This window comes from Rhagoletis pomonella, unplaced genomic scaffold (assembly GCF_013731165.1).
Source record: "Rhagoletis pomonella isolate Grant_MI unplaced genomic scaffold, Rhpom_1.0 Rhpom_scaffold_00011, whole genome shotgun sequence".
Classification (NCBI taxonomy): domain Eukaryota; kingdom Metazoa; phylum Arthropoda; class Insecta; order Diptera; family Tephritidae; genus Rhagoletis; species Rhagoletis pomonella.
The window spans coordinates 27,962,066-27,976,935 of NW_023458565.1; the positions used below are offsets into that span (position 1 = coordinate 27,962,066).

Consider the following 14,870-nt stretch of genomic DNA (forward strand, 5'->3'; position numbering starts at 1 on the left):
ATATTTCAGGATCTTTTAAGATCAGTGAGAGGTATCTATTGTATAAAAAAATATGCCAAAAATTTATTTACTGTATTTTTCAAAATTCTGCAATATGTTATTTTATATAGCCCCAAATATCACTTTTAAAACGAACCCATGTTTTTGAGTCTTTAAAAAAAAAAATAATGTTGCAAACTCCGAAAAGTTTTAAAGTTTTTAACCTTCGAAATTTTTTTTTTATTTTTTCCTTTAACAGAACTTTGTTAAATGATAAACGCAAAAGGTTCTGACCAAAATTCATCTAAATCCAAAAAGGTCAATTCCAAACCCATTTTTCCCATTTGTATATGTACATACACTGCATATGCTGCCCCAAAATTTTTGTTGTTTTGTTTTCACAGCATACGTTTGTAGTCATATTTCTATGTCTGCAAAAACGCATGCGTGCGTGCAACAGTGGCAGCAATGCGTCAATGCCATCACTTTGCTGCAATCGTTGTGATCATGAATTTTTTTTTAGATAACCAAAAACAGACAGACATACTCGTACATAGCCATCTGTACTTGACTCACTGACTTCCAATCTATTTGCTCTATTTGACATGACATGACAATTCATTGCCAAGCACTCACCAACAACAACAACAACAACAGCAGCAACAAAGTAGCTGCTTTGCATCAACACACAACAAATACATACATACATATGTGTCTTTGTAACATCAACAATGCAAAACAGCAACAATGCACGACTAGCATTGCATTTCATTAGACCTCAGCTGCGCCTTAACTTGGTTGAACCAAATTTTACGACAGTCTTCCAGGCCACAGGTTGGTTATTTTTTGGTTAGCTCATTGTGTCATTGCCAGGAGGTTGAGTGGCAGGCGGACAGCTAAGTAGCAACAAATCAGCTGCGTCATCGAAAATGTGCAAGCGTCGTCAAAGTGGTTGAGTGAGCGTAGGTAAAAAAAAAAACACAAAAAAATATTTTTAAAAAAATTGCAATTCGCGCGCCTTACACAGCAAACTGCCTACGCAGCTGTGACAAATTATTGTTGCAGCAATTATTGTTGGTGTGATGTTACTGTTGTTGTTGCACTGCCAGTAGTTGGTAAATTTCATGTAAAAATGGTCGATGTCGAGCGAGCGTTGATTGTCGCGCTCATGTCCAAGTGTTGCAACTTGCAGCAAACGCTGGTGTGGTGTTGCATGCAGCCTGCACATACATATGTATATAGGTGCTTATGTGTGTTTGTATGTTTGCATGCAATTGTGCTGTTGTATTGCAGAGCAATCAATCTCAATTGCTTCACTTTTTCAGCCATATCTCTTCGATCATTTCGGGTGACAAAATGCTAACTATTTTTCTTGAAAGTCCATCTCCTCTCCCTGCGGCTTTGTGCCAATCTCATCTCAATGCAACCAACTCCATATGCAATGCTTTTTATTTTATTATATTACATCTATTTCCATTTTTATGTTTTCCTTCGACTTTTTTTGGTAGGCAAATAAATAGCGCGACGTTTGTGTTATTGTTTTTTGTTGTTGTTGTTATTTGTGTTGCTGTTGCTGCGGCAATTGTCATTTTTGCGTTCATGGTTTATTGCTAATGTCATTTCTGTTTCTTTAAAAAATCTGTATAATACATATATGTACACACACACACACACACGTGTAAGTTCCTTGCTTTGCCACCGCGATGCCTGTTGTTGGTTGTTGTCACACACACAGCGCATTCATAAACTCATTTTAGATGAGATTTTTATTGCAATTGTAACAATTGTTGCTACAGCAAACACACACTCGTGCTGCGCATTGTTGTTGTTGTCGTTGTTATTTTCCATGCTTGAACAATTATTTGTTAAATGTTTGCTGGTTGTTTGTCTCCTTCAATGTCGGTGGTGCTGCTGCTGATGTTTTTGCATACTTATGTACATACATACATAGGTACATAGTTACTTCCATATTTATGTAGGTACGTGCACACGTCGATTTGCATGTTGTCACAGGATTTTTGATCAAATAAACGAATAGACCAGCAACAATTGTAGCAACAACGATTCACATAAATTGGGATACAAACAACCTGGGGGCAGTCAATGACAACAAAATGAAAGGAAAACATTGTTTGATCTGTTTTGTGATTTGTTTACAACACTACAGCTGTGTACAAAAACAAAAACAATTGAGAAATTAGGTCAACTAAACACCTGTGTACGAATTGACGGAATGGTTGGAAAATAATTTTCTCGACATCGATTTTCAGTGGCTTTTGACAGTTGGGAAAAATTCAAAAAAAGGCAGAGCGCCTGGGGCATACTACGGTCGTGAAACCTCTTTTCACATATTTCCAAGTAATTTCAAGTTCAATCTTCAAACATTTACATTACTGTTTATATTAGCCTTAGGCTTAGTTTTCCTATTCGTGTTCACCCTAGCAGTCATATTGGTATTCGTTTTCGCCTTCCATAATTTTCGTCTTCGACTTCATCTTATGGTTCGTATTCGTCTCGTGTTCGTGTTCATTTTCAGCTTCGTTTGCGTCTTACTCTGATCCTTAGTCTTAGTCTCAGGCGTAGCCGTAGCCGTAGCATTGCCTTTAGCCTAGGCTTTAGTGTTAGTCTCAGTCTTAGTCTTAGTCTTAATCTTAGTCTTGGCCTTAGTTTTAGTCTTTGGTTTAGTCTTAGCATTAGCCTTAGGCTTAGCCTAAAGTCATAGGGCTGGTTTCTCCAACTCAACTTAACTTGGTTTAGCCAATTTTTTGGACTTAGTCAAGAATAAGCTGAATAAAAAGTAGGTTAACTTTTGGCTTAAGTCCAAAAAATGGCTAAACTAAGTTAACATGAGTTGTAGAAACCAGCATATAGTCTTATTCTCAGTCTTAGTCATGGTCTTATTGTTAGTCTTAGTCTTAGGGCTGGTTTCTCCAACTCAACTTAACTTAGTTTAGCTACCTTTTGGACTTAAGTCAAAAGTTAGCCTACGTTTTACACAGCTTATTCATGACTAAGTCAAGAAAATTGGCTTAACTAAGTTAAGTTGAGTTGGAGAAACCAGCCGTAAGTCTTAGTCTTAGTTTGAGTCGTAGCCTTAGCTTTAGTCTTAGTCTTTGACTAAGCCTTACCGATAGCCTTAATTTTAGTCTTGGTGTTGCTCTTAGCCTCACTCTTAGTTTCAGTCTTTACTCTTCACTTTCGTCTTACTAATAATCTTCGTATTCGCCTTTGTTTAGTCTTAGTTTTAGACCTAGTCTTCGGCTTGGTCTTTTCATCGTTGTCTTAGTCTTAACCTTAAACCCTAGCGTAGCACAAATCTATAGCTCATTCTCAAAATTGATGTGAGCGCAAGTAGAGAGAGTGCAAATGGATGCACTTCCGTTGGATCGCAAGTGTCACACATTCCCGTGCAGATCTTTTAGTTCACTATAAGGTGTTCGTTACAGATAATATGTTCTGCCAATTTCTTTGCCCAGTTCTCAGAACCGACAGACATTCGTGAAAGATCCATCCGACAAAGTGGATATCAAGGGGAAGCGTGTCCTTTAAATTACACAGAAAGAGGGCGGAACTTCCCCCTGCATTAATTAGGGAGTTCTTTGGAGCCTCTTTATATGGACAGCTAAACCGCTTTCAATTAGCTGCTTATTATCTATCCATTCGGTAAAAGCCAATGGAGACGGTAGTAGCTCCATGTTTTGCTAGGCGGCTGCCCAGTACTACGGTGCTCTTCTTTTCAAGAGGATTTATGATCCTGAAGCAATATTATACCAGTTTTGATGATATTATGCATGACCTCAGTGCTAGTAAAGCAGCTTGACTGTCTGACACACCGTCTCTACCACAAAATTTCCATTGCAAGACTCCCAGCTAATAAAAAGATTTGTAATATCTATCCATTGGCATCCATTCTTTTAAGTTCAGCTTAATTATAGTTGACCTAGTTTGTCCTTTTCAAGCTTAAACCCAGCTATATATTAAATCTTCCGTTTTCCTTAGAGGTCGATCTGCAATGGATACCTTCAAGCTCCTTAAAATTTCCAGTTTAGAAAATAATAGGTGACACACTTGCAATCTGGGGTCATTAGAAAACTTTGCTAGGGCTTTCTTATGATTGTTATCACAATACATATTTCGCCTTTCTACAAAAATATGTTTTTGTTCCATCCCCAATAAGTTTGTCATAGATAAATAACATTTTCCTGCGAGTGAATAATACAATAATAGTTTTAGTGTTATTGTTTATAGCTTAGATAACACCCCTTGAATTTTTTTTTAAATGGATCCGAGATGTCTATAAAGTCACAAGTATGGCTATGAAAGAGAGTCTCAAAAGATTTGCCTGGTTGATAAGCAAATCGGTTCCTGTTCGGAGGCCGACCTCTTACATTCATGCCTTTGAAAAAAATTGGAACTGGCGCTAACCAGTCAGTAAGGCGAAGGTAGTGGTTTAGGGTTTTCGGTCTTCCAGTAAGATCGAGCCTCTATTTTTAGAGTTTTAAGAGGATTGGGGCTTGTGATTAGTTCCTTGCTAAAGCAGACAAGTGAAGACTACGTCATAACCTATTGATTTTTATGTGCTTAAAATGGATATAGCCAGCGCATTGACCAATAATAGCCTGTCTAAATAGCCAAGAAAAGCTCTTGCAAGCACAGGTCTGCAAATTTCCCCTGGTTGTTGAATGTAATCTTTTCTTTCTTTCTGATCTTTTCAGAGTACCAAATGTATTCTTGTAATCCTTCCAGAGGCATTTAATTCCCCCCTAATGATAGAGACGTCTATACTCGATGACGCCAATACTCACAAGGTTTCTTAATAAAAGTAGGAGTTAATAATTTTTACAAGAAAAATCAATATTTCATCTAACATCAGCCTTAGCTTTCGTTCGCCAAGCTCAAAAACTGTAGGTTGGGTTAGATTAGACGAACAGCTCTAGTATGCTAGCAAACAAGAACGCACATTTCAAATAGTTTCCAACCCCTGAATTTAAAATCGTCGATATCATTTGCATTTAAAAGTAATCTGTTGATTCACACTTTAAATACTACAATTTATGAGTTAATAGAAGGCAATGACCGCTAATTTGCGCATTTAATCACCAAGAAAAGCAATTCGAAAAGCAGCGATTCACTTAATTTATAGACATTTAGTCGTTTGTCGTTTGCATTTTTGTTTACTTTTATTTGCTAAGTCTTGTGAAAAGTATTCTAAGAATTTTTTAACTTTTGTGCACATCCATTGCAAAACGAAATGCATATCAATATCTACATATATCGCAGTATAATAATCATAATACATACAAATGTACATATCCATTTAGAAATACCTTTATAGGAATGACATTTATGTTTGTTTATTTCTACTTACTTATGTATGTATATACACATATTTATGTATGTACATACATATGTATCTACACATTCGCATTACTGCAGCACACCGGTGGTTCCTGTTGCGAATTCTCGCTTTGAAAATAAAAGTGAATTTATCACGCATTCGTGACTAATCTCAATTTATGACAAATACTCCATATATATACATATGTATGTATGTATGTATAGACGCCGCAGTATTTGTTTTATATTTGCACACGGAAGAGGGACTCAGAGGGTGTCACAATATATTTAGCTGACCAACAAACAAAATACCACATTTTCTGCTTTTCTGTACTTCTTATGAGTGCATGTGTGTATGTATGTCTACATGCGAATATTTGTTTTTCGTGTGAATTACCATTTGCATTTATGCACTCGAAATTATGAAGTGTGCAACCACATTTGTTTTGGTGTTAAGTTGCTGATTTCATGCAACATTTCGCTTGATGCCAAGCTAATATTGAGGATATAAATTTCGTATTAACATTTTATGGGGTGTGTAAGAGAGTTGCAGATAAACTCATGTATGTGCATTAGGGTGAACCACCAAAAAAAAAAGTTGCGGTTCTTCCAACGGAATTATAAAATTTATTATATTTTCATAAATTTATATATAATTTAAGGAAAAGTATTAAGATTAAGTAAGCTGAACAAATTTGAAAATACCTTCAAAAATCGCATTAATTTTATACAGTTTATAACATTTATAAACATTTTAATGCAGAGCTTTCAAGCTTAAACTGTCCTATCATATGAGGTGACTTTTTGAAAAAAATATTATTAAAAACTAATTTTATTTATAAAATAGGCTCGATTTTTGGAGCTATTTTTAAATCGGTCCACAAACGTAAATCTAAATGCTTTCCGAAATAGTTTTGCCGAGGTCTTAATACATAATAAGTTTTATAATTCCTATTGAAAAACTGTACAGATTTTTTTGTATGGAGAGTGATGCACCCTAATGTATAAATGAATATGTTGAAGTAAAAAGACACATAATTATGTGTGTGGTCATTGCGTTATCAGTAAACTTAACTTGATTTAAAAAGTTGGGTAGTTATTTTTATAAGTTGCAAACAAAGGGGATTAGATAATGAGGAGTTTCTTAATTGAGCGATATACATATCACAAAATTTTTATGTTTATCAAATTATTGCTGTTCATTCAAACACTCGAAAAGATAAAGATTCAGATTTCTGGAGCACCAAGATGTCCCAACTCTAGACGAGCAGTGATATTTTTCAACTTAAGCGTTGATACAACTCTTAAGTATAAGTTTACTAGACACGGCTTTTCAAACCGGTGGTAACACTTTTGAAAAGTATTTTTGAACCTACACCTTATTAAATCTTTTTCGTCCGACATTGGAATGCAAGTTTTAAATAGTTGATGAATTAAGTGGAATTTAATTTTTCAAATACATATCTGGCAACCCTTCTAAATATAGTTCACAAATAAAGCCTTACCAAATCCATTTAGAGTGATGCGCATCTTTTAAGAATTCATTTTACTTATTAAATAATTTGAATTTAAATTTTTAAACAGATGGTAACCCTCTTCAAACACTTCAAAAATATTCTACATGTGCAAAATAAACAGTTCTTACGCAAACTTTACATTACTTTTCAAGCAGGTGGCAACCCTCTGCAGAATATTTTAAAACTTAAATTTTTTTAAATTACTTTTTTCTGACGCCCTTATTTTGAAACATATGCCAATTACCTAAGTACCAAAATTTAAGTTGAATTTGATTTCTTAAACATATGGCAACACTCCTAAATATAGTTAGGAGATAAACCTTTTTCAAACCAATTTCGATTGATAGCCATATTTGATTGTTTAACTTAACTTATTAATTTATTTAATTTTTACTTTTTAAACAGGTGGCAACCCTCTGCAACACCTAAAAAATATTATAAGTGTTCAAATAAAAAATTTTCTTGACGCTCTGTCGTTTGACACCCATACTTTAATAATTCAAAAAAACAGGTGGCAACCTTGCATTGCAAACTAAAGCATTTTTAAATGTCTTTCGTCTAACACTCTAATTGTGATAAATATCTCAACTAACTAATTTCCTTAGTTTAAATTGAATTCAATCTTTAAAACAGGTGGCAACCCTCTTACAACTTGTTAAGAAATATAACCTTTTCAAACGCGTTTCGATTGATACCCATATTGTAATAATTGATTTAACTTATCACATAACTCGAATTTAATTTTTGAACAAATGGCAACTCTTTTAGCAAAAATAAAACCTTGCTCCACATTTACATTTACCTTATTCCTATAACTTGACAAGTCACGAGACACGATGACAATGGTGTCCACTGAGCAGGCGGGCCGCCTAGCAAAACACGAAGCTACTAGTACTACAGTAGTCCGTGGGCCGGAACCCTTCTGTGGGCTCACCAAAGCACACACAAGGGAAATCAAAAACCAGTGGGTGGACATGAAATTCCACAGGCACTGAAGTGAATGTCCAGCGGAATATCTGTCCATCAGAAGAAGCTTCAAAGTAGCACAACAATTTAGGCAGGGAGGAGCTTCACGCAGGGAGGGACCCTAAAAACCTGCACGTGTAGGACAAAGGACACACAAAATTTATACTATTTACTACAATTTACAGTTTCACCTTTTTGCTTTTTACTTTGCTTAAAAAATTCAACTCGCCTTGTTTTTAAATTTGGCTTGCCCGCACAAAAAATTGCATTGAAATTTTGCTCACTCAGTTTCCGTAACGCCCTTCTAAACGAATAACGCGTACGCTCGACTTGCGCTAATAATGAAATATTTTTTACAAATTGTATTGCTTACATTAATTTTGATCTGTCAACAACACTTTACACGCGCCAGTGAAAAACTTTGCCCCATCGGCAACTGCAACAATGCAGGGCCTTGCACCATCGAAGCTGAACGCTTGCAATGTTCCTGCCTAGCAAATTACTACAGCGGTTTGCGTTGCCAAGATTTTATTAATAATTGCGAGCCAAATCCATGTAGGAATGGCGGAAGCTGTCAGCCAGCACTCGGACAATTCTTTTGCAATTGCGTTAGTCCCTGGGGAGGTCAACAATGTGGCATACGCGGCATAAGAATGTTTACGAAAATGCATGTGCTCTTCAATCCAGTTGGCATTTTCGGCGAACGACACAACTTTCTGCTCACCGTCGAAACATTGGGCACCGCTGATTTCATTTATGAGGCCTTCACAAATAATTGTTTGATCGACACATTTGAATCGTATACGCATAGGGAGAGCTCTTTTCGTTATTCGAGAAATCTCAGATCTGTCGCTAGATCTCTTGGATTAGTGCATGCCGATCGTCTACCCTATAATATTGGCTATTATCATGACTACTATGAGAGTTTCTGGGAAGCGGGTACATTGAATGTGCGAGTACGCGTTGCTGATATGCAGTCGAGGGAGCTGTATGACCAATTTTTCGAGTTGTACATCATACAACCGGCGCACGTGCCATGTATACCGGATATTGGCTTCATGCATGGCGCTAACCCGCAAGAACCGCTAATAGTAGACATAGCGCGCTTCAATTTCTTCAATGCCATTATACATAAACATTGCGCGTCAGACTCACGCTTGGAAATCGAATGGACTGTGCACAATAGCATCGGCACAGGTGAGGCGCTTAGTTATGTACTTAGTTGACAAATATTTCCTACACTTTTTTTTCGGTTCACTCACAGTATTGCTATTTGAATTCGGTAATAGCGGCAAAAAGCAGCTGAAAGTCAAGCCCTATCAATTATGGTTTAACTATCACGGCGCGGTGGCACAATCCTATATGATTCGCGTGAATGTGGACGAGCACCAAGGCGGCACAGTTGTACACAAGAAAGTTAGGGTGAGTGTGGTTGAATATGTCATAAATTTATTTCTGTGCTATTGCTTTTAAATAGTGTTACATCTTCGTTATGTCGAAGCCAGTTTCGGCACTAATTTTAGGTGGAAGCACACGTGAAGTTGGCGTTCGTCAGTCTTTCTTCTTGGATGGCTCTCAAAGTCGTGATTTTGCACTGTCACCGTTGGTCGAGCAAACGATGAATTTTAAATGGAGTTGTACTTCAGCTGATGATAGTTCCAATAGCTACTGCCACGAAGATATGGGAACAGGTATGAAAATGGGAAAATATTTTAAAGGTTAAGGCAAAAAAGCGGTAACTAACATCGTCACTGAAATGCAAAAGACCGTAGCTAGCAAAAAGTTACAAATACACTTTCTGATTGATTACACTGTTCGACAGTCGGCTGGGGAATTCACGAAACCAAGTTTTTCTGACAGTTTTAATGGTATATCGATGGCTGAGTGGAAGATCGACCTATCTCGGCAACCAGTTCGAAAACGCCCTGTCTCAGAAAACTTTTCAAGAACGCCCTACCTCAGAATTGTATTGAAAAACACCTCACTATTTCTGAGTTTAGTTGGAAAACTCCCTATGTCGCAATTTGATTCAAAAAGGCCGTTTGTCAAATGAAAATGCATTGAGAATGTGCTGAGATAGAGCGTTTTTGAATCGGCAGCTGAGATAGGGCGTTCCATGATAAAATTATAATAAGGTAGAACCGTTCTCTCAATGTGTCGGCCTTGTTTCTTTTTTTGAAGTTTGCCAACATTTTAAAATCTTATAAAAGTGAAAATAAAAAATTGAAATTGTTCGAAATTGTTGTTGCTTGAGATTGAAAATGAAAATGTGTGTGTGAGTTTGTGAGTAAATTTAAAAATTAAATTGTTTGGAAACGTCAAGAATTTTAAAAGTGACTCTCAGCGGTTCTACCTTATTATATTTTTATCATGGGGCGTTCTTCAACCAAACTCAGAGATAGGGTGTTTTTCAATAAAATTCTGATTTTCAATAAATTCTTCTATCAAATTCCGAAGTAGGGCATTCTTGAAAAATTTTCTGAGAAAGCTCTTTTCGCTCTTCCACTCTCAGTTTTCCCAGGTTGGCGATTTTAAGCAATTTTTTTTCCTATTTGAAATTTGTGGTCGCAGAGTTGCTTTTAAACAAATTAAAACTAATTGAAATGTAAATATTTATAACATCAGCCTTTCTGGAAGTTTTTGGGTACGGGCAATCTGAATCCGCAAAAACGGCCGCTGGGTGAGATTTTATGCCCTTTGATGCAATAGAACATGAAGAAACATTGCTTAGCTACATTGTTGAGAAACATTGTTTGCACTTTTCCTTCATGTTCCAACCATTTTGTTTTGCAACAAAGCGCACCCCCGTGACCGTGTTTAGTAAAAACAAACTGCAAATTGAGACTCCTTGGACCCCAAAACCTCCGGAGAGGTCTTTTAAATGTAGGTATAAATACATTTTAATCAATTTTAGGCAGACGTGAATTTGGGTCGTTGCGGTTACGTAGACCCGACTGTCGTATGAATATCCTGGAAAGGCCATACAGAGTTGTAGCTACGACCACTTAAAGGACTGATTGCAGTCCTGCATGCAGATAGCATAGGTAACATCGACGACCCACTGTGTGCAACTTGCTTGCAGGGTGTTCGGCCTTCGTCAGGCTGATATGATGCACTTTTGAGTCTTCGTTCCTGCCTGTTATTCACTTACTATTTTCCCTTCTTTAAGTATATTGAGCAACTGTGCCACAACTCTATTTTAGTCCATTCAGAATACCGCAATCTAATAGCGCTAGTAGCAGCTGAATTTTGGATAAAAAAAATATCGATTGGTACTAAATCAAGTAGAACGTTGAAAGCCTCTTTCGGCTGGTCTGTAAAATTCGTTATTTTAACGACGATATCTATAATGACGGCTGGCCATTGGATACGCGGTTCATATGAAGATATGAAGCCATGTTCAATCAGTGCGCAATCTTTGGCTTCAAGACTTTCTTGTTTCTCAGCATTTCTTTCCTTAAATAGGGCGCCAACGAGGCGTTTCCTGTTTGCTCCAAAATGTTAGGAATATTCAGCCTCCACTTATGTTTGAGGTCGAGAAATTGAATTTATGTTCAGTAAAGCTCGGTAATTTCATTTTATTTTTACAATTCAGTTCTCTACTGATTCACAAAATGAGAACAATTTATGGCCCAAGAATCTATTTTGAATGCGCACTCCATACATGTGGCTACAGCGTCAACATAGGCCCGCATCTTGATTTCCTGGCACTCTAGATTTACTCGTAGTTTGTTCTACCTACATATATGTATTTATAAAGTACGTTTTTAACTCGAGAGCTTATTCTTAACTAAATTATTTTCTTATTTTCTCGTGAATCTAACAGCCAGCAAATTGAATATTCCTGCTGGAGTGCTACAGCTCGGCAAGTCCTACACATTTAAATTCCAAGTAAACTCATATGTCAGCACAATGTCGCGCGATGTTGCAAGGCAAATCATTCAAATAACAAATGAACCCAGGCATTACGTCTTCATTGAATGTGTACGAAACTGTGCTATGGCGAAGTATGCGGCCGGTCGGAAGATACATCTGCTCGTGCGCTGCCCCACTTGCGGCGCGCGACCCACCATCACATGGACGGTTAGTAGCGGTGGCAGCTTCCCTAGCAATGCGCGGCGTATCGGCTTTATGCCACCAGCCAGTGGCGAAATTACAGTTGAAGCGTCCACTGCCAGCGACTCGATGAGCGGTAAATGTAAAATAACGCTATACTTGAATGAGCCACCCAACGGTGGGCAGTGCAGCATAGAACCCAGCAGTGGCGTGGAGTATGAAACGGAATTCCATATAACGTGTGACGATTTTGAGGATCCAAATACGCCCATAACTTATCAATACATAGCCGATACATTCACTTTTGATCGCACCAATGAGCGTTTGATGCGCACGCGACTACCGCTAACGAACAGCCTTAAAGTTGTGATATGCGATTTCCTATACGCCTGCACCGAGACGCAGTTGTCAGTCAGCGTATCCCCCATGCAAGTACCGCTAGATGAGACTGCGTTGAGACTGTTGCTATCACAATCGGATAGTAATATAGCTAAACTCTTGGAAGATGGAGATGTCGAACGCGCTATGGTGCTGGCAGATGTACTCACGCGCAGCACGCTGACATTGGCAATGGGCGAGATAATATTTTACCAGCTACGTTGGCTCAAATTGGAAACACTTTTGCAAGTTGAGCAAATGACCAAAGTAACTAGAAATCTGCTCGCGCCTTTACAACCGCTCGACAATATGCGAGTGAGCCTTTTCACCAAATTCTTTCGCAAGATTTCGGTTGGCTTTCACTATGCCATCGCTGATAGGGAGTATCAAGAGTTGCTGCATGCGCCTTACGAAGTACTCAATAATGAAGTAGTCGATTTGATTGCAGAATTTTCGGCGAAATTGGAAGATATGCCACCTGTGGTGCGCATACAACCGGCTAGCAGCGGCTCAGGCAATCGGTTGAGCGAAAGATATGCACCACTACCCGACTTCGATGAGACTGTGCTTGCGCGCATCGAGAATTGGTTGGATGTTATTTTCGAATCATTTCGGTGTCTGCATTATGTGGGCATTTCGGGCACCATTATGCATGAGCCCACTGACGATCATTATATACTAAATAAACCCGGCGTCAAGGTGGACGTATTCAGTATTGAGGGCACAAATATGCTAAAATTGGAAACTGCTAATAGAAAGATTGAGATAATAGTGCCATCTGGTATGCTGGCTGAACTTGAACGCATACTGAAAAGCGCACAGCTGCTCTTTCAGGTGGTGTCCTTCGAGAGAAACCCATTTTGGTGGTACCCCGATACGGAACCGATCAACACTGGCATCGTGTCGTTTAGCGTATACAGCGCCGCAGATCCTCTACGAGAAGACACTTTTCTCGAAAACCCCATAGAGTTTCGCATGTCACTATCCGCAAGTACACCAGCGACTGATGCACTCAACAGCCTGGTTGAAGGCTATGTCAAGGATTCACTAGATATGCCTATTTACCGCATCGAAATGCCAGAGAATACCGCCGCGATTGTAAAATTTTCTGACCCCACCACACGGCTGTGTGTCAAGCTTGATTTGTGCACCAAGCCGCGCAGCTATCAAATGCGTGACTCTGCCGATTTTGTGCCGGAGAAGCACACCTTTCACGTAGTCAACGACAAGGGCGGAAATGTTTGGGCCTACCTAGCCGTAATGGCAGCAGATGAAATTTCCACGCTGAAAACATTCAAATTTGAGATTACCATGCTGAAATGTCTCGTTTGGGACTTTAAGCCACGCGATCCTGAATGGTCAACAACTGGTTGCGTACCCAAGCTAAACTTAAGCGATGCAGAAAACTTGAGTTGCAGTTGTTATCATCTGTCCACGTTCGCGGGCAAGAAGCATCCCACTGCCGCCATGGAAACTAATACACCGCGTCACGTGCTCACTCGCCTACCTACGAATGGCTATATGGTCGTATCTTTCTTTTTTCTGCTCCTACTATTTTCGCTGCTTTTCTGTTGCGCCTGGCGTTCTTTGCGCAATCACAAAGGTGAACTGATTACATTACTCGATCAGGAAGACTACAACAAAGAGTTCGGCGTCAATGTTCACATAAGCACCGGCGGACATTGGCATGCGGCTACGTCTGCAAATGTTATTCTCATGTTTGCTGTACCGCAAGGCACGCGCAAATTTATAATTTTTCAAAATCCCGAGAATCCACACTTGGTGCGCAATTCCACTTGCACACTACGCTTACCACTGACAGGCGATGATCTTGCTCAGCCACTTCTGCTCAGCATACGTCGTGACAATTCCGGCCGCTATCCCAGTTGGTATTGTCGCCGTATTGTCATTGAGGATTACGCCAACGAAATCATCTGTTCATTCGAAGTTGAAGCGTGGATAACGACGAAACCATTAGTTTTGGATGCAGCAAATTTCCGCGAAGGTTCACAATCTTTTAAACGCGCCTTCCGTGATACGCTGGAGAGTCTCTGCATACAGTGGTTCCTATTTCAGGCTCTGGTAGGACCATGGAAATATGGCGATTCAACTTTGAATCGCTTCGAGCGTACTTGCATCTGGACGGTGAAGTTGGCTGTAACAATTTGCATTGTTGCCTGCTATATGGGTCCGACGACATTGAAGACTTATGAGGAGGAACGTGATAAATACAATAATATTGCTTACGATTGGGTGGAAATATTTTTCCTATGTATTTTCTCGTATATTATTTGCTTCTTTGTGGAGATCGGTCTTAAGGCATTCATTTACCACGATGAGTTGGAACGGGAAAATGCTGCTGAAGAATATATCAAAGAAGATTGATGTGGCAAGTAAAATTTTTTTATCTCTAGTGGTATAACTTAGTTATGCATAATGAATATAAAACAGTTGAATACCTTGTAAAGAGTGAATAGGCTTTTTGTACATTAATGGTTGCCAATAGTTTTCTGAAATAAAGGATGTAAATGAGTTTTGGTATCATCATTACCAATGCGAAAGGCTCTATTTTACCAATTAGAAATTTTACGGAAAAACCGTAAACGGTTTACTAATTAGTAAGCTTGGCTTCAAATC

The 14,870-nt window shown here is 38.6% G+C and overlaps 1 protein-coding gene across 1 annotated transcript; it reads left to right on the forward strand.

Moving 5' to 3' along the window:
* The first annotated feature begins 8,096 nt into the window (after positions 1–8,096).
* LOC118746909 (polycystic kidney disease and receptor for egg jelly-related protein-like) lies at positions 8,097–14,751 on the forward strand. The gene is made up of 4 exons (XM_036480889.1): positions 8,097–8,996; positions 9,064–9,221; positions 9,277–9,490; positions 11,626–14,751. The coding sequence occupies exons 1-4, from the start codon at positions 8,141–8,143 to the stop codon at positions 14,616–14,618; spliced, it is 4,221 nt and encodes a 1,406-aa protein (XP_036336782.1). The 5' UTR covers positions 8,097–8,140; the 3' UTR covers positions 14,619–14,751.
* The last annotated feature ends 119 nt before the right edge of the window (positions 14,752–14,870 follow it).

What these genes read in the sequence shown, in the direction of transcription:
- LOC118746909 (XM_036480889.1), top strand. Translation starts at nt 8,141, where the DNA reads ATGAAATATTTTTTACAAATTGTATTGCTTACATTAATTTTGATCTGT. An exon ending in GCACAATAGCATCGGCACAG is followed by an intron (nt 8,997 to 9,063) that starts GTGAGGCGCTTA and finishes GTTCACTCACAG; the next exon opens with TATTGCTATTTGAATTCGGT. An exon ending in CCACGAAGATATGGGAACAG is followed by an intron (nt 9,491 to 11,625) that starts GTATGAAAATGG and finishes TGAATCTAACAG; the next exon opens with CCAGCAAATTGAATATTCCT.